The following is a 23,567-nucleotide window of genomic DNA, read 5'->3' as shown; positions in this document are numbered from 1 at the left end:
AACATTGCATAATGTTGCCGAATTTTAGCTGGGTGTCTCCCAGAATCTGAGGGTGTGGTGTGGTGTAGATAAATCACTGACTGAAGTGATGGCAGAGCAATAATTAATCCATGTATTTCAATTTTATTTTCCTTTCGAAGGCTTGAAGACTCAGCTTCCAAGAATACCTCGTACAGCAGCATCACAGAGAAATTATACACAAGAAGCACATAAACAATATAAATTCATTTAATCCCTGTATATAAAGAAATGGCGCAATTCCCGTTTAGAAAACAAGGAAGGAATGAAGGCAACGCATGAAGAAATATCCAGGCTGGATTACCAATTAGAGACGACCGCGGTAATGAGCATTCGTTCGTAGTGCTTGTATGCATTGTTATCAATTCAGTCATTCTTATGGATCCACAACAGAATGAGGGCTCACTTTGTAAAATCCAATCAAGCTGATCATCATCATGCTGACCCGTTCGCAGCCGGCAGTAAGAACCTCGAAATCCCGCATAGGAACTAACGAAGTCCAAAAGTCAGACGACAGAAATTGTCTGGCAAGTACCGATACAATATTATCAAAAGTGACAAATTTGTGAAGCTCTTAACGAGCAAACTTTTCTCGGGATTATTATAAGAGTAAATTCTATGAGCGGAATTCAGGATCCAAGTTGTCTTCGGATTCATCCTCGGATTCGGAATCAGTTTTCTGCTTTCGTCCACCCAGGAACATTGAGACGGGCAGAATGTTCCCAATACCAGCCGCTGCCATCCCAGCCACTCCAGCCACTCCGGTTATACCAGCCATGCCCGCTGCACCTGCCATTCCGGCTATATTCGCAATGCCCACTTGGCCTTGACTGCAATCAGTCATACAAATGATTAGGCAAGTTTCATAGTTCTTCCTCTATAGAAGTCTCGAAAAGGCGGTGATGCTGCAATGGCGACGCACGGCCCTCTATCGGACGGACAGAACATGACACTTACTCCTCCTCCGCTTCGATCCGCTCTTTCTTCTTCCTACGAACAAAGGGAGGGAGAGTGTGTGTCAGGTACATTACAGAAACTCCCTCTCCTCTTTCACAATTTCCTCAAAACAGGAGTCCTCAAATCAAAAGCGACATCCTGGATGGGTCCGCGTAATAAAAACAAAAATTCGTGTAATGAGCAAAGAAAAAGCAGGGAAAAAAACGAGGGTTTCGCTAGGAACTGTAAACACGGTACCCACTCAGGTACCAGGTGGGAGTGGGTTTTTAATGGGATCATGGCGCAAAAGAACCGCCTCAAGCGGTTGACATTACAGTGTTTGTTCTTTAAGCCTGCCAAGGTCTTGTTTGCGTTGCGAACTATAGGATGGAGCACGCGCAATGCTTGGCCACATCGTGCTCCCAAAATAGTACTGCTCTCACCCTCAAAACGAAAAGCAAGCACTTACTCCCTTAGTAGCCTGTCCCTAAAACCCATAACCAACCCTTATTAGGTGACATGACTGAGCGGCAGTTCACGTGTGCATTATGCATATTGTGCTCTCGGTAAGTAGCTTCCAGGGTGTGCCGGGACCCGAGAGCTGCCGGTGCTCTTTTCCGTTCGCTCCAGTGCAATTCGAGTTTTCCCACAGTTTGTAGTTTATATTTTCCTAAGCACAAGCGTGCGTACACGGAGGCACGCGTTGGTTGCCCAGCTGTATTGGGCTATATCAAAAATATCAGGGGGGTTTAGGGAAACCCCTGGGCCCATTATTCAATTGAATGGCGTCGACCGCGAATTTTGAACAGTTACAGCGCAGTAGTCCATACCAGTCCATGACAGTCATTGAAAAAGCCTCACAAGTATTTTCCATCTTGTTCGAAATCTGCGTTGTCGTGAATGGTTCGCTTTGTTGGTAAGACGCCCGTATCTACACTCAGACTTGTGCGTTGAACTGTTTTATTTCCTCGGTGTTGGGGTTTTATGAATGTTTGAAACGGAATGTACCACATTGTTTTCTTTTAAATCACCCAATTCAACAAAATGACAACTGCTGCGTGGAACATCACGCAACGATATTTGCTCTGACAATTAAGCAAAGTGTCACAAAAAGCCTCCCATTCTCAACAAATGAGAACAACATCATTCTTCTACGCATGACACTACACGCGGTCTGCTTTTTTATATTTTTTGACGAACCAAAACACAAACACTTACAGTCTCAGTTGCTTCATTTTGCTAAAAGAGGATTAAGAATGAGAAAAAAAAAGCATTCCGTTATAGCGAGACGTACTCAGCGAGTTCTCGCATTTTCTTCAGTTCCTCTTCCTCTGCACCTAGGGTTTCACCTTCCGGTTTTACTCTGCAGGAGAACATTCCACGGCATAAAAACATGCATTCGGGGCGTTTCTGCAATACTGCCCTATCATTAGGCATATTGTTTCACAACTATTGTGGCCTACCACAATAGACTCCCATAATAAAGCTCAGCTTTGGCTTCTCACTTGTTAAATGTGTCGCCTGTAAAATATGCTCGTAGTCGTCTCATTTTCCTCGTGTATATTCGTAACACATACCATTTGAAACATTTTTGCAAAAACAATATTTGTGAGTTAGAAAATTCGAACGAACCTCGACGATAGCGAAATGACATCACTACTGGTGTGCTTACATGTGTTCCATTCGCCTGGAAAATGTTTCATATTGAATGAAGTGAATGAATTATTGAATGAAGACAAAAATGGGACTGTGATACCTCTTTCTTGTCTTCTGCTTGCGATGTGTAGCCCTGGACGAAACTCCTCATAAGTAATCGATTGGTCAATTGCACTACGACATAAGCACTTACAGTTCGTCGAATTTAACCCTATAAGTGATATACTGTCATTAGTGATGATTCAGTGAAAAGCCGATCCACTCACCCTTCTGGCACAGGTTCACCTTCGTAGGTGTAACTCTTCATGGTGATTAAGTACTTGGAAGTGCAAAGGCATACGTAGATGGCATAGCCGAACACACCAGTCAAAACAAGCAATGCGCTCCAATAACCGTTCTGAAAGTATGTATCCAAAGCTTCCATCACGTGAGAACCACAGAATCAACCGTCTCACCAAATAATCGATGAAGCCAGTGCACATTATCGTGAAGGCAGTTTCGAAGACGGTGTTGATCTTTGTGCAGTTTCCAACCCGGTCGAACTGAAAAGGGCGCTTTCTCGAATAATCGCACACCGGTCAATTGCTCAATGGACCTCGTTGAAGCTGGACAGATGGCCAACATCGTCAGCCAATTGATGACATTTGTTCGCCAGTAATTTTTATGAGCCTCGAAAAGTACAGTTATGAAGTTGTATCTCCCCTTCACCTTCCTACTACATTTTAAAAGATAACCCTTAGACAATATGGTACACGATCACGCTGTCTTACGACTATGATGCGGTTGCTTACCCCCAATGTTGGAAAGTGCGGAATTCAACAATATTAGAATGGAAGAGTTTTCCAAATCCAGTCTGCAGACGTTCCTGAGGTACATATCCCACGATAATAAAATATTGTGATAAGAGAAGCTAAATATGGTCATCAAATTAGTTTACCAAATGGCCCGGTGCCATCAGAGCGTAAAATCGGTAACGTACCAGAAAACCGGAAACGTAAACTTGTTGAACATGCAATTGCATACTGCATAGCACGTGTTTCGCGATGTGTTTTCCACACATTGTCTTCCAACCGAGGCAGTAAACGATTCTGCATTCGCCATTAACGATTTGAGGGATGCAACTATTTATGTAACGGGAAGCCATTTGTCCACATGATAATTTCAATTCGCCACTGTCTGAAGTTTCCTCCAGAGTTCCACAAGCATCGCTGCTGGGCCCGTTACGACATTTCGCATTTTTATTATGATACAAGTTCTCACAAGCTCACCAGTAACTAACTATCAGATTATATGCCGGCATATAACAGGGCTCGTTCATTTCGGGATTATATTGCTGTCACACTCGTTCAGCACCGGTGTAATAAACGAGATTCATTGATTGATTGATGTATTGAATTGATCCATACAAATCCTCGTGCGAACATCGTACATGTATCTCTAAATCGAGTTGAGGAGTTAAAATAGCGAAGCTTCATAATTAGACTTGTCGTGGGATTCATATATACAGGGTGTATTTTTTTAAGGATTCAGATTTTTTCATTAAAAAAAAACTATAAGGGCTATAGACATGCTGTTTTCACTTCTAACATCTTTGGGCCGACGGACGTTCTTGACCATATGTTGCTCCCAATGAGAACATCTGTTCCTTTCAGTGACCTGATATTGTAGCCGTTTTCAGAACAAAAATCCGTTCGGTAGACCGTCCGCAAAAAAATTCGTGAAGGAACACAATTTTTTTTTCTTCATTGCGCACCTTCCGAGACGCGTCTTTCCTTGAAACCCAATCTGAGATGGTGAAGGAGCCTCATGCGTCGAAGATGAGCTTTAAAGGGCTAAACGCATGGAGCGTTTTTCCGAAGTTTCCAGGACGCGCGCGCGCTCGGCGTGCATGTGACCTCGTAAAAACTAGTTTTTGAAGGCGCGCGGAGGGCGTACGCCGGAATCTGTCGACTACAGATATTCGCGCGCGTCTGGGCGCGTTTTCCGAGAAGTCGACAGAACCATGGCCGTCGTGCGGCAGACAAGGTGGCGTACGAGCAGCTCGCATAAATTTTTGGGACATTATGCATCACACTAAATTTACGTGAACATTTTAATGGTATCTGGAATGAAGGAACGCAGGAACAACAGGAAAGAAGAGCATCGGCACGTTCTAACAGATATTTGTGGTCGACGAATATAGCAACAGTGGCGGGCGTCACTCGCTCCGTACGCGTCCCATGCGTTTCGGGTGGTCGCCTCGCTGGCGTTTCTTCGCCGTGTGTGCAAGGCCATGGCGTACGCTCTACGTTTTGACGCCGAGCGCGCGCGCGTCCTGAAAACGTCGGAAAAACGCTCCATGCGTTGAGCCCTTAACTTGCGGAAACAAAACAAAGACATGTATAGGGCGACGCCATCGGAACTGCCCTTATCTTGGGATGTATTTTCTGTTAATCTTTTTCCAGGATGCGAGAGGCGACAGTGTGCTCTTTCCCCCTCTCACATTGGGGGTGAAGGAAAGACGGGTATCCGAAGAAGTGCAATGAACAAAATAAGAAGAATGAAGAAAAAATTGTGTTCCTTTACGAATTTTTTGCAGACGATCTATCGAACGGATTTTTGTTCTGAAAATGGCTACGTTCTCATTGGCACAACCTCGTAGCTTATATAATTAAAAGTTAATTAAAGATTTTTAGGTAATTTGTGGTTTGACGGTTGAGCAACATACGGCCAAGAACGTCCGCCGGCCCAGAGATGATAGAAGTGGAAGCAGCATGTCTATAGCCCTTATAGTTTTTCGATGAAAAATCTGCATCGCCTAAAAAAAGACATCCTGTATATATAAATTATAGTACAAATAAAGCTAACAAAACAACTCCGGTGCCTGAAAAGTAGAGTAAAGTATTTAAACCGCGACACGAAATTAGGGCTGTATTGAATTATGCTGTGTAGTTTGGACCCGTATATTGTATCGCACTATTATAGAAAAGCTTTTGTGCAAAAGCTATGAAAGCTAAACAGGCACCGTTTTGCAGGTCGGTTATACCCTTCTCATAGGGCGCACTTACGGCCTTGGCGGTTTTGGTCTTAAGTGCATACGGTCATTAAATTCTTGCCGGACGGACAGTCAACGGCCTTTGCGAAAAAACTGAGGTGTAACGGCGATAAAGCTCCCGCAAGGCAGTTTATTGCGTTTACCCGAAACTGTCGAAATCTCGTTACCAAACACCATGAACAAGAGGGCGGAGATTTCCTTCAATTCGAAACAAAATTTTTTTATTAGACGTGATGTTCTGCGAACGTTTTTCGTGCTCAACGCCTGGAGTTTTTCTGGTGAATAGTTGCACTTTGCTTCTCATTATATCTCGTCGGTTCTCATTGATCTCCTCGAACTACTGGACGCCGTGTCGTCTGCATCCATAACTGTGCGCGCACAGCAAAGCATCGAAATCTCTTCAAGACAAATATCGTTTGCTGTTTTTAAATTGGCTAAGTGGATAGCAAACGTAATTGTTTCCGATGTACTCACAGTAAGAACAAATGTGATTTAACTGCATTTCATTTAACGTTCTCAGATGTGTTTATCGGTGTAGACATCCTCGACAAAACGCCTTCACGTATACTGTCTGGCAGCCTCCAAGGGTTTAATGCCACATTTCAACTACGACCTTTTTCTTAATGCCGTTGTTTTAAAGACCCTATGTGTGCCCGTGTGACAGAGGAATTATGCGGCAAAAGAAATGCGCATGTAAGTACTGCAGAAATGATTACTCAAAATCATTAATTAACCCTCTCGTTAAATATTTTCGGGAATATGCGAGTTAGCAGAACTGGAGGCAATGATCCACGCTCTGTTCCGGAAACAAGCACGTACTTTCAGACATAAATCGCACATTTGCGCACCGAGAATATGTGGGGTGGATTTACATTATTAATGGCTACAAGGCTGCTCTCTCGTGTTGCGAGTTAGCAGAACTGGAGGCAATGATCCACGCTCTGTTCCGGAAACAAGCACGTACTTTCAGACATAAATCGCACATTTGCGCACCGAGAATATGTGGGGTGGATTTACATTATTAATGGCTACAAGGCTGCTCTCTCGTGTTTCCCGAACGCACCTAATTAAAAAGGCTAATGTATTTCCATCACCTACATACGCTTTCCCAATGAATGTCTACCTGGCCGCAGAAGCCACTTGCAAAAATGGCGTCTGCGTAGCTTTCAACTATGTTATTGCATTAGCATTGCATTGCATATGCATTAGTAGATGAGCAACAACAGTAAAATGTGTGCGCGTTTGGAGGCCGGCCATTTCCATAAAGGTGTGGCCCCCTGGCGACGTGCTCTCTCTCCAGCGATCATGAGTGGCAATAGCCGAAGACATGCAGAAAGAGCGCGTCTCCGATGGGACCTCACGTAAGATTTTGCAGTAAATTATCCCCCACATTACGATAACGACTGAGCGAGAGTCACTAAATAAGCTTCGCTTCAGAGTATCGACACTGAGGTCCAAGGGCGAGTAGGAGCGCCATCTTGTTTCTGCACCATACCGGTATATTCCCCATTGAGGATCAAAAGCGGCTAAAATAATGTTCCCTGCTGGGATAGATAGGCGTGTATGATTGTTGTGCAATAATTCATGTATTGTCGAGTAGAGCGTCTCGAGGATGTCAAGGTGAGCTCAAGGCCATCAACTGCTGCTCGCAAACGAAACGAACATTACAGCCGCGCACCATAGATGGCATCGTGCGCTAAAGTGCGCATTGTGCGTGCGCCTGGGTAGCAGGGCGCGGAAACAAGATGGCGAATGCTCGCTCTTGGAACTCAGTGTCGATACTCTGAAGCGTAGCTGATTTACTGACTCTAGACTGAGCGACGAACGCGTTCTCCGAAATGGTCCAATCAGCAGTTTTCCACGTTTTCTTACCTTGTCGAGAAAGGTGAGAACAACGGATTTCAATTCGTCGCATTTGGCCAGAGTTATTGGCCAAAGGACTGCAATTGTGCAATTTGAGAAGGACCTCGGAAAAGCTTATTCAACTCACCGTTTGGACGAACTGCTTGAAGCCGAGTTCTCTGGAAAAGTTGACGAGTAGCATATCGTCGTTGATGACACCCTGCATAGAGTGTTTTAAATATTACTCATTTTCATGATGGTCGAACTGCAGCTCCATTTCCTCTGAACGAATACAGATAAAGGATTGCTCGAACTCCGTCCGACTGAGAAACGTCCAACTCGTAAGGCAACATCGCGGACACAAGTCATCAATCTTGAGCAGTGCCAGTCCAGTTCCATTGTCGGTTAACAAGGTCACGCAGTTAGAGAGAATGGTTTCGGCTGGAGCTGACCTTCTGGATGACCCTTCTCGTTTCACTTATGCAAGTGGCAGGTGACTGCGCGTACAAAATACAGTATCAAAGGGGGGGTATCAGGAAGTATAACTTCACAGGCGGCATAACACTTTTTTCTGCGTTTTTCAGTCCGGGTGGGCGTACTGACCGTTTTGAAATCTAGAAACATGTAGGTCCTGTAGCCGCAAAATTTTGCGGCTTTTAACGACACTGAAAGAGCGACAATGTTCTCACCTTTATCACACCGATTTTCGGCGCGTCCTGAAATGAAAAAGTTACAACTTCGTTCAAAACCATAAATATGAATCATATCTGTTGATTTATTTTAAAGGGACTCTGACCAGAAGTTCGACAAATATTTCGTTTGTATCTATTACGAAGGTATAATATGCCTCCAAGCCACACGCGAAATATTTTGGCTGTGCGCGGAGGCAAAGTTTGCCAAACGGGGAGCTGAAAACCGGCTTCGCTTTTTCCCCTCAACTCGCGCAATCGGGGCCGAAATCTAGCCTCTTTGCAGTGGACATCCGCCAATTTCCGTGTGCGTGACGAAATCACGAGGGCCACGTTTCATTGGGCGCCCGGACTGGAAGTTCTGTTGTTAGTGAGTTTGTGAGAGCGCCGGCATCCGTCCGGAAAGCGATCTTCAATATGGACGTCGAAGGAAGAAATGCGGAGACTTCGAGCCCGGAACTTCTTTCTGAACTTTCTGCGATCGAGAAGAAAATTCTGCGTGCTGAACAGCTCGGTAGGCTTTCGAAACGTCGCCGATGCCGCGAATGCGAGACGAAGTTAGAGCTCTACGAACATCAGTCACAGATGAAGCAAACAGCATGAGTCGCCTGTCTTCAGGTAAGCGATGAGCTTTTTAACGCACACTGTGATCGAACATGTAAACGTTCTCAGAAATTTCGTGTTCTGATATCTAATGCGCACTTGCTGTTCATGGTGCCGGTGTGGCTGGTGTGTCATAATGCCGAAGGAGATCGAATGCTTGTGCTGCAAGGAGCTCGAAAACACTGCCGAATGACTGCAGTATGAGTGCATTACAACCCACAAAGATTTCCAACTTCTATTCTTCAATATGACTGTCCTGAAGGTCGCATATTGAACTCCGTGGGCAGCGCGAACCCATGAGCGACTATATTCACAAGTAAGTCACATGTGTCCTTGTCGAACGATGTTAAAATTTGGACGTCCAAAACTGGTTTGGTCCTGCAATAAAGTCGTTAAAAACTCCAGTACAGGGCGCAGCACATAAAAAGGCTATACAGTACACGACTCTGAACTGGAGAAAACCAATATAAGCAATTTTGTAATTGTCAGTGTGTTGTGTCCTGAGTCACCTTTTTATGTATTGCCCTGTGCATAAGGTTTTAGCGTAGGTTTTTTAGCGATATTGAGTGTTCTTGATTGTCGATTCAGTGAAAAGTAAAACAATGTTGGGTTCTAAAAGAACACAGCATGTGTAGTAATGTACAAGGTGTGGGCCGGTAAACTGCAGTTGCTCTCAGGTACATGTAGAAATGACATTGCACACACACTGTACTGTAACCGGTTACCTATTTGCCTAAACTATATTTTATGTACATCTGTGTAGACGATGCAGATACACTGCGTATCGCCATTTTGCAAGGTGAGTATGGCACAAGCTTGAGAAAAACAAGATCATGGTCATCCCAGCCTGTGCAGTGAAGAGGGTCTGGCAAGCCTTTCCCACAGAAAATGCCACAGGCTTCAAGTACCCAAGATCCTAACTGGGGGTACCTCTTCGCACAGCTCGTCTATCACATTTAAAATAATTCAGCATCTGTATTTAGGATGATCTATAGCTCTCAGGATGATGCATGGTTCATGAGTTCAATATGTTGTGTTGAAACACAACACTAGTCCTTTTTAATGAGTCTTGCGGAACAATAGATGAGCACTCCTTTTGTGACATTGTGTACCATTGCTACAGTGAACAATTTCTTGAGCAAGACTGATGAACGAACGAAAAATAGTCTTGTCTTCCAAATATGTATGATCCTTGTAAGTTCCGTATTTGTTAAGTGACCCATGTTGATGTCCCCCCTCATGTAATGCCTGCAATGGCCTGTGAGATATATTCATAAATAAATAAATATCAAAACCGGAAAAAGATGTAACACGTATCCTCTCTTTGTGTGAATTATACATAAACATTCTCAGAAGATTTGTACATAGTCACACTTTGCCTCATTTTGCATAAAGCCTAGTTCCACATCATCTCCACATCTTCAATCTCCAAAGCAGTACAAGGCTAAAGTAATCAGCTACTACATAAAAAGAAGGAGGGGAGGAAAACAAACGCTGGCACATCTAAAATTCGAAGAAACCCTGGTACTTTCACGGGGCTACTCACGGCTCAGTGCTGGATCAGATCCCGATGGAAAACAGCTTTTCTGAGCCTCAGTCATAGATTCCCTTGATTGCACTGACTGTGAGGCACAACTCATTGGCTTGGTGGCAAGTGGGCTTGCGTCTAATAGTAAGATTTGGAAGAAAGGGAGCAAGGAACATCTCTCTACGGTCTTAAGAAGGATATCAACATTACCTGTCAAGGTACAGCATTTCATGTTGCTTTCAGTAAGTACAACACTCCTCATAGCAGTTACCATTCGTGTTGGGAAAGCATGCTGAAGTTAGCTCAGGCAGTGCATCCAGAACTGTGAATCGGGTTCATAGAGAGCACCTGGTGAGAGGGACAGCAACAGTGTCCAGTAAAGACTCTCCAGGAATTTTGTGCAGGTTTGGGGGACACACCTTTTAATAGTGTTGATGGAAAGCAGCGTGCGTGAAACACTGACTTCTGGTAGATGAATTCTTATTTATAACCAGGTACCCATGTTCTAGTAATCTAGAAAAAGCCTTGGCTCTCTTGGAGGAAATTGCTAATGAATCTGAGTGTCTTTTGTGGAAACAGGTTGTAACTGCCTTTCTATCCACCCTACTTAGTTGCCCTAGCAAAAGCAAATATGTAATACTGTACACCATATCTGGTGCTAGCACACTAATTGCTTTGAGTGTTCTCAGGCTTCTGAAATGGAGCTACCTCGTACATACGCTGTGCCATGCACCGCTCAACACAACAAATAAAAACAGAGCGTAAACGTTTTGTCGCCTATCCGGGTGGCATCATCAGTACAACAGAGGCCAAGATGAGCACATCAGCCTATCTAAGAGGGAATCTTCCACATCTGATAGGGGGACACGGTATGCATTACAGGCTGAAGCATCACGCCTGATAAAGCAGGATTTTAAGAACTTTCTAGGGCCCCATCGCTAGTCATGAGCAAAGGTTACTGCACCATCAAAATATATGTCCCTTAGGACAGCAGTGGTAGACGCTAAGCATTAGTAGCCCTGGCAACTGGCTCTTTTAGTCCCACATGGGTTGCATCACATGGGTTGCATGGGTTGCATGCATGCTCGGGTTGCATCCTTGCCACATCTTTTGTCTATCTCGCCAATGTAGGTTGCATCACATTCTATGCACTCAACTTGATATGCACAGTCAAAATGCCTGATGGGCACAGTGCCCTCCAAATAGCGTATGAAATACGTTGGATGAAAGGAATGCGAACCACCGATTTGACTCCTTTGATGTTGTTTTTGATTGTTCTCTGTTGGAGGGATGATGCCACCTGGATAGGCAATGAAACGTTTACTCTCTTTATTCTTAATTGTTGTGTTAAGCCAGTGTTCTGAGTAAAGGATTTTACATTATGAACTTTGTTTGAATGATGATCAGTGGCGAGTTTCATACCCTGGGCCACTACTCTTAACAATTGCTTGTGGTAGTGTGGTGAAATGGAATAACGAGCCTTGTAGACAATATACTTGGCAATATATTTATTTATCTCTCATAGGTTGAACCCAGTGTGGTGTTACATAAAAGAGGGGCACGTAATCATACAAGACCGATCACCAAAAGGCCTTGCTTTTGACTAGATTGCAACATAACAAATGCTGCGTGGTGGCGATATGATAGGTTCTCCTCACAAGTTGTCGCCACGGTTACGGTTAGTTGAGAAACTGCATATCCAGGTAGCAGGATCAAATTTTAATTAGGCTACTTTGGCCAACACGCGAGCATAGAGCACAGTGTCAAAAGCCCTTACAAAATAAAAAGAATACTACATCTACGTGGACCCAGAAATCAAGACAGTTTGAAATGCTGTGAACGAATTCCACTACGTTAGTTTTGCCTGAATACCCTTTTCTAAAGCCATGCTGGAATGTAAAAAAAGAAATCGACAGACTCGACTTGGTTGACAATGTGGTAGTACATGATGTGCTCCATTAGTTTACAGGGAACCCTAAAAAGTGGAGCTGGTTAATAGATAGAAGGAGCATAGTTGTCACCTCTTCTGAAGACAGGAATTAGCTTGAGACCTATGTCCTCGACTCGCACACATACTAAGAACCTTTGACACAGATTAACGTATCTTCATTCCAGCTCTTTCCTTTCAGATGTTCATCTCTGTTGAGTGGTCTGTCATTCTTGTAATACAGATTGGAATTGAAATGCAGGTGCATAGGGGATGCTCTGAAAGAAAAGTGTTTGGTTTTAGTCCTCTTAATGTTTCTGAAAACGAAAACAAACTTCACGGTGACTATTCTTCTGAAATGAGCAATTCCAGGATGACAGCAAAAAAAATATATCTCGCCATATCATTATATCCACCTGGCACTTCAACTGAATAATGGCACTTGAAGATGATGATGATTCAATTTAATGACGCATAAGCAAATCGGGCTATAGTGTGCCAAAGCCATGGTAAAACTGTGACTTGTTAAATATCAGACGATTATACTAAAATAATATACTTTGTTGGTTGGTAAATTGAGATATAGACAAAAACATGATATGATAAAAATAAGCAATTGAAGAAAAGGCAATTGTTGGCTTTGTGTGACTGATGTCGAGTTTGCCACACTACGTGTTGAATAATAATGTACGCTGATACGCTGTAGCATATAAAGTACAATCATACACACGCTCAATATGTGGTGGATATGTGAAACCAATATACACATACTTACATTTCAAACTTTCTTGAAAAAGGCAGTCCAAGTCTGTCGGATTTGCCAGACTCTATACAAAGCCAGTAAGCACAGTGTGGAATGACTGATTCATCTTTCGAAGGCAGAGGTGCAGCTACCACGATGCTTCGTCATCTCAATGCTTCGGAGCGGCATAGCCTAGTAAGAAGCATACGCGTTACACAACAGCTACGAGAATGATCGACTGCACCTGCATGGTTTTCAGTACGTAGACTTGGAATTGAAAAATAAATGTGCTAACCTTGTTGATACTACTTTTCCGTCAGGACCACACGAGAGCACATTTGGTTTCTTTAGTTGAAGGTATCATCAGGTCCCCATGCTCCTTTAAGATGCAGCAGACAAAATTTCGCTGAGGCGAGTGACTGCCGTTGTGGTTCGTCGCTTCGCAGCAGATCAAGAACAGTACACCGCAACGATAGGTGAAACGTTCAGAATATGGTGACCAACTCCAACACCAACCCAATGACCCGAACAAAGAGGATGAACCGGGAGTCACACAAGTTCGCAGTTCGCAAGCTCGGCATACGACATCCATTACAGCTGACCGGATACGGAAGCATATATCGAACGCCGTGTACAGATTGAAAAGAAAGTCGTAGAAACTGTTGCAGGTGATAAATGCAGGGTATATTTTTCTTTTTGAGGCTCTGTAACAAAAACATATTAACGTAGAAATGCCATTTCATGAAGGAAATTGACAGATATTGCGTGACCACGTGACGCGTTTGAGCCAATTGTGGGTGTTGCGAGTGGCCCCCGTGTTGACGTCATCTTGATGGTGGGCCGGGGTGGATATTCTATATAAACGTATGTTTTCTCGGTTTGACGCTAGGCGTGCTGCACTCGGATGAAGTCGAATGTTTAAAATTCGAGTTTAGAGAAACCGTGGGGTTTTAATGCGTGAATTTTCGCATGGAGAGTCCTTGTTGGGTGCTTTATCGACTACAGGTACGAAAGAGCTCCCACAGTTTCTGGTCAGAGTCCCTTTAATAGTCACAGAAATGCTCTTTGCCTTTCTCTCAGTTGTCTAGCAACGTAAATCCCCAATTACTAACATCTTTCCCTTTCTCGGCATCACATCGGGATAAGAAGGCCCGCATGTCACAAGCGAGAGCCGACCAATTGCCCAAACTAGAACAACTTTTGTTTACGATTACTTTGATCACATTCTACAACAACTATTACACACATATTCTTCGAAATGTCGAACAACTACACAATATGAGAAAGCTGTCTTCGGGTTGTGCACGATTCTCCTGTCCCGGCTCCCTTGGAACAAAACCTGCTCATTTTCACCGCTCCCATATTAATTTACCCTCCCTGAGTGGAGTCAACTAGAAAACATGTATCAGTATTCGGAAAAAGAACTCTTCTTTCTTTTTCCCGTTGAATACGAGTACAAGGAAATACCCTCTGCAGGGATAGGTAGTGTCAAATTGGTCTGTATACGGCCGACTGAATACAAGCGCGAAGTAGTACCCTGTGGCTGGGACACATTGAGGTTGAATTGGTCTGCATAATGCCGACTGACTACGAGCGCGATGTACCCTGCGGCAGGGGTAGGTTAGTGGTAAATTGGTACTACACACGGCCGATTGAATACGAGCGCGAAGTAGTACCCTGTGGCAGGGATAGGTTAGCGTTGAATTGGTACTGCGTACGGCCGACTGAATACGACTACAAGGAAGTAGCCTCGGCAGGGATAGGTAGTGTCAAATTGGTCTGTACACGGCCGACTGAATACAAGCGCGAAGTAGTACCCTGTGGCTGGGACACATTAAGGTTGAATTGGTCTGCATAATGCCGACTGACTACGAGCGCGATGTACCCTGCGGCAGGGGTAGGTTAGTGTTAAATTGATACTACACACGGCCGATTGAATACGAGCGCGAAGTAGTTACCTGCGGCAGGGATAGGTTAGCGTTGAATTGGTACTGCGTACGGCCGACTGAATACGACTACAAGGAAGTAGCCTCGGCAGGGATAGGTAGTGTCAAATTGGTCTGTACACGGCCGACTGAATACAAGCGCGAAGTAGTACCCTGTGGCTGGGACACATTAAGGTTGAATTGGTCTGCATAATGCCGACTGACTACGAGCGCGATGTACCCTGCGGCAGGGGTAGGTTAGTGTTAAATTGATACTACACACGGCCGATTGAATACGAGCGCGAAGTAGTTACCTGCGGCAGGGATAGGTTAGCGTTGAATTGGTACTGCGTACGGCCGACTGAATACGACTACAAAGAAGTAGCCTCGGCAGGGATAGGTAGTGTCAAATTGGTCTGTACACGGCCGACTGAATACAAGCGCGAAGTAGTACCCTGTGGCTGGGACACATTAAGGTTGAATTGGTCTGCATAATGCCGACTGACTACGAGCGCGATGTACCCTGCGGCAGGGGTAGGTTAGTGTTAAATTGATACTACACACGGCCGATTGAATACGAGCGCGAAGTAGTTACCTGCGGCAGGGATAGATTAGTGTTGAATTGGTACTGCGTACGGCCGACTGAATACGACTACAAGGAAGTAGCCTCGGCAGGGATAGGTAGTGTCAAATTGGTCTGTATACGGCCGACTGAATACAAGCGCGAAGTAGTACCCTGTGGCTGGGACACATTAAGGTTGAATTGGTCTGCATAATGCCGACTGACTACGAGCGCGATGTACCCTGCGGCAGGGGTAGGTTAGTGTTAAATTGATACTACACACGGCCGATTGAATACGAGCGCGAAGTAGTTACCTGCGGCAGGGATAGATTAGCGTTGAATTGGTACTGCGTACGGCCGACTGAATACGACTACAAGGAAGTAGCCTCGGCAGGGATAGGTAGTGTCAAATTGGTCTGTACACGGCCGACTGAATACAAGCGCGAAGTAGTACCCTGTGGCTGGGACACATTAAGGTTGAATTGGTCTGCATAATGCCGACTGACTACGAGCGCGATGTACCCTGCGGCAGGGGTAGGTTAGTGTTAAATTGATACTACACACGGCCGATTGAATACGAGCGCGAAGTGGTTACCTGCGGCAGGGATAGGTTAGCGTTGAATTGGTACTGCGTACGGCCGACTGAATACGACTACAAGGAAGTAGCCTCGGCAGGGATAGGTAGTGTCAAATTGGTCTGTATACGGCCGACTGAATACAAGCGCGAAGTAGTACCCTGTGGCAGGGATAGGTTACTATTGAATTGGTACTGCGCACGGCCGATTCCTACGAGCGCAATGTACGCTGTGGCAGGGGCAGGTTAGTGTTAAATTGATACTGCGTACGGCCGATTGAATACGAGCGCGAAGTAGTACCCTGCGGCAGGGATAGATTAGTGTTGAATTGGTGTTTTGTACAGCAAACTGAACACGAGCAAAAGGAATTCGCCTCTGCAGGGATAGGCTAGTGTTTAATTGGGCTGCATACGGCCGACCGAAGAAGGGCGCGAAGTAGTACCCTGTGGCAGGGATAGGTTAGTGTTAATTGGTACTACGTACGGCCGACTGAATACGAGCGCAAATAGCCTTTGCAGGGGTAGGTTAGTGTTAAATTAGCCTGCATCCGGCCCACTGAAAACGAGCGCGAAGTGCCGAGCGGCAAGGGTAGGTTCGTGGTAAATTGGTACTGCACAACATCGAATGAATACGAGTGCGAGGAAATAGCCCGCACGAGGGACAGATTATTGTTAGATTGATCCTCCATGCGGCCAACTGAATGCGAGCGGGAGGAAATAGCCTGTAGGGGGGATCGGCTAACAAAAGAGTATATTCGTACATCGGGATCCTTGGTAAAACTTTCAAACTTTTCCAAGAGGGCCCAGATGTTGAACAAGGAGGTCCCTCTTTGTTGAACAGTGTCGATGGCTGCTTCGAGATTCAGGGTGTAGTGATCAACGAGGTCCCTCTGCATCTCGTCGATTCTCTGCAAGAATACATTGCTAAGGCTGGGGCGTTGAACGGGTGAACTCACATCAATGGCCTTTCCAGTTCCTCCGAGTGGATGTCAGCAAGTCTGGAGATGCCCAGGTGACTTTGACAATGTCTATTTTTGAAAGTGGGATCATTATAACGTCCTGTTCAATGCTGTAAACTTACTGTCGAATATTACTCAATCGAAGCAATTTTCGTACGTGGTAGGCATTCACGGTCGCATCCATTAATAGCGAAGTAGCCTGAAAAAGAGCGCTTATAGTGATGGACGGATATGCATTGTGTGCTCTCTTACGAAGTTGAGAAGATCAGCATTGTCGCCAACAACCCTGTCTCTCTGTGGTCGACAAACGAAGATTTCTCCCAAACAGCCGACAAGAAAAACGATGCTGATGAAGAGTATCATGGCTATGATGCCGCCGAGCATGACAAAGCTCACACTACACATGCAAGAAGCATTCCATTCAGTATATGGGACACTTTATTATCCCTATATATTCAAGAATTTCCCCTCAGTTTCTCCGCAAGCACTAACCACAAGTCTGTCTCGTCATATGGTGATAATTCCTTCGTGGTGATAAGAATTTCGAGTGCCTGAATACCTCTATCAGGGAGGCACGTGAATGTGCAATGCCTAATCAGTCCACCGAGATTCTCATGAGAGACAAAATATGCAACTAGTAGAGGGGAGGTAAGGGGGGAAAACACAACGCATGCTGGAAGATAGGCCTTACATAACCAACATCTTCCCTGCAGTGTTGGAGAGTGCGTTTCTCTCCAACGGAGATTCGTAGTCGTTGTGATTGGCGTAGCCCAACATAGCGCCGGTCATCATGCCCCCTATCGTCATGACCACGAAGCACATGTTGACGGTGATAGACTTCGACCTGCATTCAATTGCGGGACTCAGAGGAGAAAAGCACGTCCCGAAAGGACACTTACAGAAACTTTTGAAGAGCAGGCAAGTAGAAGAGTGTGTCTGGGTCGTCCAGTAGAATACTGTGTATAGACTTGACACCTTCCAACACCTAAGAGCTGCCATCACAAAAATGCCACACATTGCCACTTTTGTCCTTACCAGGTCAATTTCATGGTTGTAAGAAAAAAGTTGGCCCTTGATTTTTTCGATTAGGTCGGTTACCGTTATAATAAGGCCTGCAAAGAAGGACGTTATTAAAGTTACCCAAAGGGTCTGACCGTATCTTACCGTAACGCTGAAAGAGTGTCGAATCGGAGAGAGATCCGATCACGGTACGAGTGATGTCATAGCTCTGTAGAAACAAACACTGATGAGCCATTCAGCTAGAAATGCGGTGATAGCTTACGTTGAGATCGATGACCCTCGCCTCTGCGCTTATGTTGGACACTATTTCCGCGATGGGCGCCGGGTACGTTGTCACCTGCAACAGCACGCCATTTTCACGAAACCCCCGGAAATTAGCGGAATTTGGAAGATGCACCACGTAGGTGAAAGTAATCAAAGCCCTCAAGCTACACACTTCTTATACATCCATCTGCATGACACTTGAATGAACTACGCCTAGGTAAAGCGGCCAGACCAGAGATTGGACGGCATCATCTTAGGAAACGCTTGGCTCCATGCATAACGTGTAGTGACACTTTCGGACACTTTTAGCAATGTATAACACACGCCTTATACACCAGAAAATACGGTAATTTTAGTTCAACCGCAGAATTAATCAACGTTGGGTGGCTGTAAACAGGGGCTGTTACAGAGTGCTTCATTTAATACCTTTGGCTTCAAATCAGGAAATTACATTCTCAATGACGGCTTTGTCAGTTTATCTGACGTCAATGTGACACGTCAAGTTTTCTTTTACTACACTATAATAAAAATAAACTTGAAATCATTGTAAGGACAACCTGTAGGGTTATCTATTCAGGTGGAGTGAAATCTTGACGAAAACTTACATTGTCAAGTAGGTCGTAAACAGCTGTAAGGAAAGAAATGTGAAGGACTGCAAAGCCTTTTATCACAGACTCACCGGATGTGTAATTGGAAGCGAAGAGTGTGTCTGCACCCAAATGCTTTCGAATATCAAGGACAACAGCAACACGTGACGCTCGCCCGAATCCTGCGAGCCAAAGTCACCCCGCGGTGACGCTTTTATCTTATCCATTGTAATCCCGGCGTATGCCACCATTGGCCACCCATACATTTCCATGTCATTGGTCCTATCATCGATTACCATCATTCGCAATCCTAATTAGTGTATGTAATTGCAGTGCACACAATACATATACTTTTGTGCATGGCCGCTGTCAGTGGCAGGGAAGGGGGCGTTGCCCCCCCCCCCCCCTCTGACTTCCAGAACCATAAGGTTTCTTAGCCAAGACAATGTTGCGGGAGCAAAAATTCCGCAAGAATGTCAAACATCCTGCCCCCCGCCCCCTGAAAAAATCCTGGCGGCGCACATGACTCCATGTACCACGAAATGATCTAGTTTCGAGAAGCATGACCTCAGAATCGCTCCTCCAAGTTCAATTTTGGACACCTCACCACAACCTACGCAAGGAGATGATTGGGAAGATGAATGTTGACATGACATCATCTGTAATAATTCGATCGTTTTGAGAAACCGCGACCGGCCTCGGTGGCTCAGTCGGTAGCGTGTTCGCCTTCTGATCGCGGGTTCGAACCCGGCCGAGGACGCCACCAACTTGGTGGTAGGGTACAAGTTGCTGAGACACGCCGTCTTCCGCGAGGGACGATAAAGACGGGGAGCCGTGTGATGAGCTTTCATCGCACGTTAAAGAACCCTCAGGTGGGCAAAAGCAATCCACAGACCGACCGCTGTGGCGTCGCTCATGATCTCAGTTGTCTCGCGACGTAAACACCCAATTATTATATATATATATATATGAAAAACCGCGGAAGCACGTTCACTCATGGTATTTATATTTTGCACCCTTCAGCTAAGCCGAACAATAGAAAGAAGACAGGCGTAGCCTTGAAAAGCCTTCACCTGGAAGTGACAACGAAACTAACCTATGCGGGCTACGTCGAGATGCCGTGCAATAGTCGTTAATAATAATAATAGTAATAATTAGTAACTATACGTCGCGACGCCAGTATGAGCTACGCAAAAGGTTGGGATTGATTTTGCCCACCTGCGGTTAATCGTTTAATGTTAGCCGAACACAACGTATTTAACGTCCTTTGTAATTGTACCCTTCCACCAACTTGTGCCCTGGCGTCCTCAGTCGGGATCTAATCCGAAACCTTGGGTTCAATAGGAGGGTCCACAAATAATCCATCGAGGGCGATATAGCCGATAATGAGACCTCACAAAAGGGGGAATCAAGTTACCGGCTTCAGAGAAATAGTCGTGATGAACCCGGAGGGCTGCGGACATCTGATAAGTCTGCTCTGCACCCTGCCAGAGAAGACATACTGGTAAGCATACATGAACGACATCATGAATACAGTTATTAAACCTCAATAACGTTACTATCTATTTGCCACGTCCTGTCATTGACGAGATCTCCTATTGTCTCAGAAAGGAAGGTCATTTGCGTACGTTATGCTGCATTACCTACAGAAATAACGGCCACATTTTGATTCAGAATCACCTGTAGCATGTCTTTCTCGAGAAAGTTATTTATTCTTCCTTTAAGGCTGCTCATGTAGATCTCTAGACCGTTGAGTCCGCCTTCTAAGTTGTAGTCACAGGACAACACAATGACCGCCATGGGACTGAAAATAGAGAACGTAGTACCCCTAAGCTATAGTTCCCCAGAAATCGACCTTGAGAGGAGTACCGAGCTTCGAAGGGGGAGGGTTATATGTTTATGGACACAGGTTTATACTTTTTTTAAAAGGAACGAGCTGTATTGGACAATCTCGAAAATTTCAGGCGGGAACGTGCAAAAAAAAAACTGGTTGTACACGCTCCTTGGGTGGGGGGGTCAAGGAAATGCCTGCTCCTGAGGACATTTGGTGAACTCACATGGCAATGCCCATGATGATCCAAGCAGAGACAATATATGTCTGCAGGAGTAAACGATAGTTGATGGTGACGTCCTGTTCTCTGGAAGCGCCGTATGTGTGCATCATGCGAAGGATGAACAGGGCCAGAAATGCCACGAGCAAGACATTGGCAACCACCAGCATGGTCTCAAAGCCTTGATACACGAACGGCTGGTTTAGACGGACCTAGGAATTTTTCATCTTCGTAACATGTTGAGACGTGCACTGGACTTACCTGGTTCAACAGGCTGATTGGGGTTGCGCGGGTATCTTGACGCTGGTAGACTCGAAAAATGGCTGAAATTCGACAAGTAAGTGACCCGACCAACACCACGATGTTGTTACCTGCATCAATGGGCTGCTTCGTTAAGACGTAGACGATGTATTTGGTGAGCGCAACCCATGGTCCGATGAATTCCGTTGTATGGTTCAAGGCGAACGAAGCCAAATGTTTGGCTGTCTCATTCCATGCATCAAGAAACGGAATGTCCGCTATGACGCTACGGATTAATGCCACCAAGAGGAGCCGTGATGTCATTGCTTGTCCCAAGTCAGTTGCTCCGTGTCACTTGTTCCTGTCAGTTGGTCTCGAAATTCGGCAAAGCGTGAACCGCGAGCGAGGGTGAAGGCTTCCTCCTTCTTCTTCTTCGTCCCACGGAGAATGGCCATTAGCCCCAAGGGAGATCGGCCAGGGCTTCCTCCTCTTCTCGGCTGTGACCTGCTTCAATTCTTCTTCGACATGGCTGCACAAAGCCCTGCACTGGCGGGCTCTTCCGATGCCTCTGCTGTCACAGTCCTCACGGATATCATAGATCAAGAGTTGTGATTCCATAGTGAAAACACAACGGTTTAAACCAGCAGCTTCTTTAATTTTCAACCCGACAATAGTATACGCACTAAGTGAAAATGGTTCACAATTATTACGTAACTTATAGTGAATTCAGGTGGTCATGTACGGGCAACTTGTTTTTCGCCAGATCCCGAGCGATCATGTCCGCTTGGTCAAAGCGAAGTAATCTCGCATGTCCGCGTGGCGCTTTCCGAGTGCCCGGAATCTGCTAGCTAGCACTTTTTTCTCCCGGTCTCCAGACGAACGAGCAGCGGGTTTCCCAACTATATCCGGTGCCTAATGTTCCTCAAAAGGACGTGCCAACAACCAAGCAGTCCGACCACAGAATTCACCAGGGCTGGAAGACCTCATCAGGGAAGCGATCGAGCAAAGATAGGACTGAGGTAGATCTGTACTACGACGCACTGGCAAATGACGCTTTCCGAAGATCGACAGCAGCTCCTACGGCTTGGGCTGCAATTCGGGCACTGCAGACTGCCTCGATGAAAGCCAGAGACATCAACGGTCCACTTTCGAGGCCAGCGAGTTGTGAAGTCGAAGAAAATGTGCGTGTTGGTGGGTTGTACTAAGATTTCCCGGAGAGTATAGGAACCGTGCGACACCTACAGGGGGCGCGCTGCTCCGTCGCGACAGCGCCGCCAGTGGCGGACTTGGAAGTATCCCACGTGATACCACGCCGCCCGTTCTATGCATTCTCAGTGGAACCGAAGCTTGCGTGGCGATCGCCGTAATTAGAAGGGCTAATTTTCGAAGTCCAAATAATGTGGAACCTTTCTGGAGCGCGAACGAAGAGAATGGAGAGAAACTGCTCAGAAGCAACCACCGTATTTATAATGTATCTAACAGTGCGGAAGGAGAACAGCCGCTCGCGGCTGTCTGGTCAAAACACCTTTAAGTGATACGTCGAAAGGATGGTTATTTGACGCCTCACAAAATCCTGGCTTGCTAGCGAACGCTATATACGTTTATTTCTCGGATTCCAGCCACTTGTAATATGTTTTTAACTGAGTCTTGTATTCCTTTCGTCCTCTTTGCACACACATAGCTTCGTCACTGAAATCTACATCGTGCGTCCGGTTTATCCATACAAATAATCACGCGAGGTCACAACTTATTGTCTAAACTTGTACTGCAGTTTTTCCAGTATCTTCAGATACAATAACGCTAAAGAGATCCTCAAAGAAGAAATTATATGAGTTTTTCATCGGCTATCGCCGTAGGCTTGCGGCTCGACATCTGTGAAATGGTTGGAGCGAAAATACTAAAAGCTAAACCTCTTGGACAACGAAGAACTTCCGTTCTCACTGTGAGACTCGTCAACCAGATTACCGGGAGTAATATCGGCTCTGGGCACTGGCCATGAAACACCTCAATCAGTATCACGATCCAGCGGCGTTTCACCGTCACAAAAGTGGCAACTGCAAATCATTGATCATTTTGCTGATCCTCATTCAGTTTCATTGAAACTAGAGCAAAAGAAATATAATATGTTGTGCACACCTCATGCAATGGCTGAACGCGCCTCACAAACGCTATTCGCTGCCAGTCTAGTGCCCTCGGTGGTATTGGAAGCATAGAAATCACGAAAAATGAAACATCAGGTCCCTAATGAAGAGTTCTTTTAGGTGCTGTCACAGTTAGCGATGCAACAGTTCCAGTGTGGCAAAAAAGGACGCCCACACTTAACTTGTAAACAAAGCTGGCTACCCGGCGGCTATCACGCAAGGTACTTTCTCCGGTGGCCGCATCGCGTCGCCACCAGTTTGTCGCACAC

The 23,567-nt window shown here is 45.4% G+C and overlaps 2 protein-coding genes and 1 long non-coding RNA gene across 3 annotated transcripts in view; all 3 read right to left on the bottom strand.

Moving 5' to 3' along the window:
- Positions 1 to 215: 215 nt before the first annotated feature.
- The window catches only part of LOC135378684 (uncharacterized), a 51,082-nt gene continuing 27,730 nt past the window's right edge, over positions 216 to 23,567 (bottom strand). Inside the window, exons 26-28 of the mRNA XM_064611774.1 lie at positions 2,173 to 2,193; positions 976 to 1,008; positions 216 to 848 (exon numbers count right to left, since the gene is read on the bottom strand). Of these exons, the coding sequence (XP_064467844.1) occupies positions 635 to 848; positions 976 to 1,008; positions 2,173 to 2,193 (268 nt within the window). The 3' untranslated portion in view covers positions 216 to 634. The remainder of the gene's footprint in view (positions 849 to 975; positions 1,009 to 2,172; positions 2,194 to 23,567) is intronic.
- Positions 7,713 to 21,589, bottom strand: LOC135378685 (uncharacterized). Its single transcript, XM_064611777.1, has 18 exons — positions 21,289 to 21,589; positions 21,179 to 21,240; positions 20,924 to 21,129; positions 20,547 to 20,670; positions 20,284 to 20,350; positions 18,959 to 19,048; positions 18,885 to 18,907; positions 18,278 to 18,352; positions 18,160 to 18,223; positions 18,031 to 18,107; positions 17,895 to 17,980; positions 17,687 to 17,839; positions 17,248 to 17,392; positions 17,118 to 17,194; positions 16,993 to 17,064; positions 16,798 to 16,944; positions 8,176 to 8,202; positions 7,713 to 7,983 (listed from the first exon to the last, which is right to left on the bottom strand). The coding sequence occupies exons 1-16, from the start codon at positions 21,479 to 21,481 to the stop codon at positions 16,899 to 16,901; spliced, it is 1,560 nt and encodes a 519-aa protein (XP_064467847.1). The 5' UTR covers positions 21,482 to 21,589; the 3' UTR covers positions 7,713 to 7,983; positions 8,176 to 8,202; positions 16,798 to 16,898.
- LOC135371467 (uncharacterized) lies at positions 11,967 to 13,465 on the bottom strand. The gene is made up of 3 exons (XR_010415620.1): positions 13,271 to 13,465; positions 13,009 to 13,167; positions 11,967 to 12,511 (listed from the first exon to the last, which is right to left on the bottom strand). It is a non-coding gene; the product is annotated as an uncharacterized LOC135371467 (long non-coding RNA).

This window comes from Ornithodoros turicata, chromosome 1 (genome assembly GCF_037126465.1).
Source record: "Ornithodoros turicata isolate Travis chromosome 1, ASM3712646v1, whole genome shotgun sequence".
In the NCBI taxonomy this organism is placed as follows: Eukaryota; Metazoa; Arthropoda; class Arachnida; order Ixodida; family Argasidae; genus Ornithodoros; species Ornithodoros turicata.
Note: the sequence above shows the minus strand (reverse complement) of the source record. Positions and strands in the feature narration are given on the sequence as shown.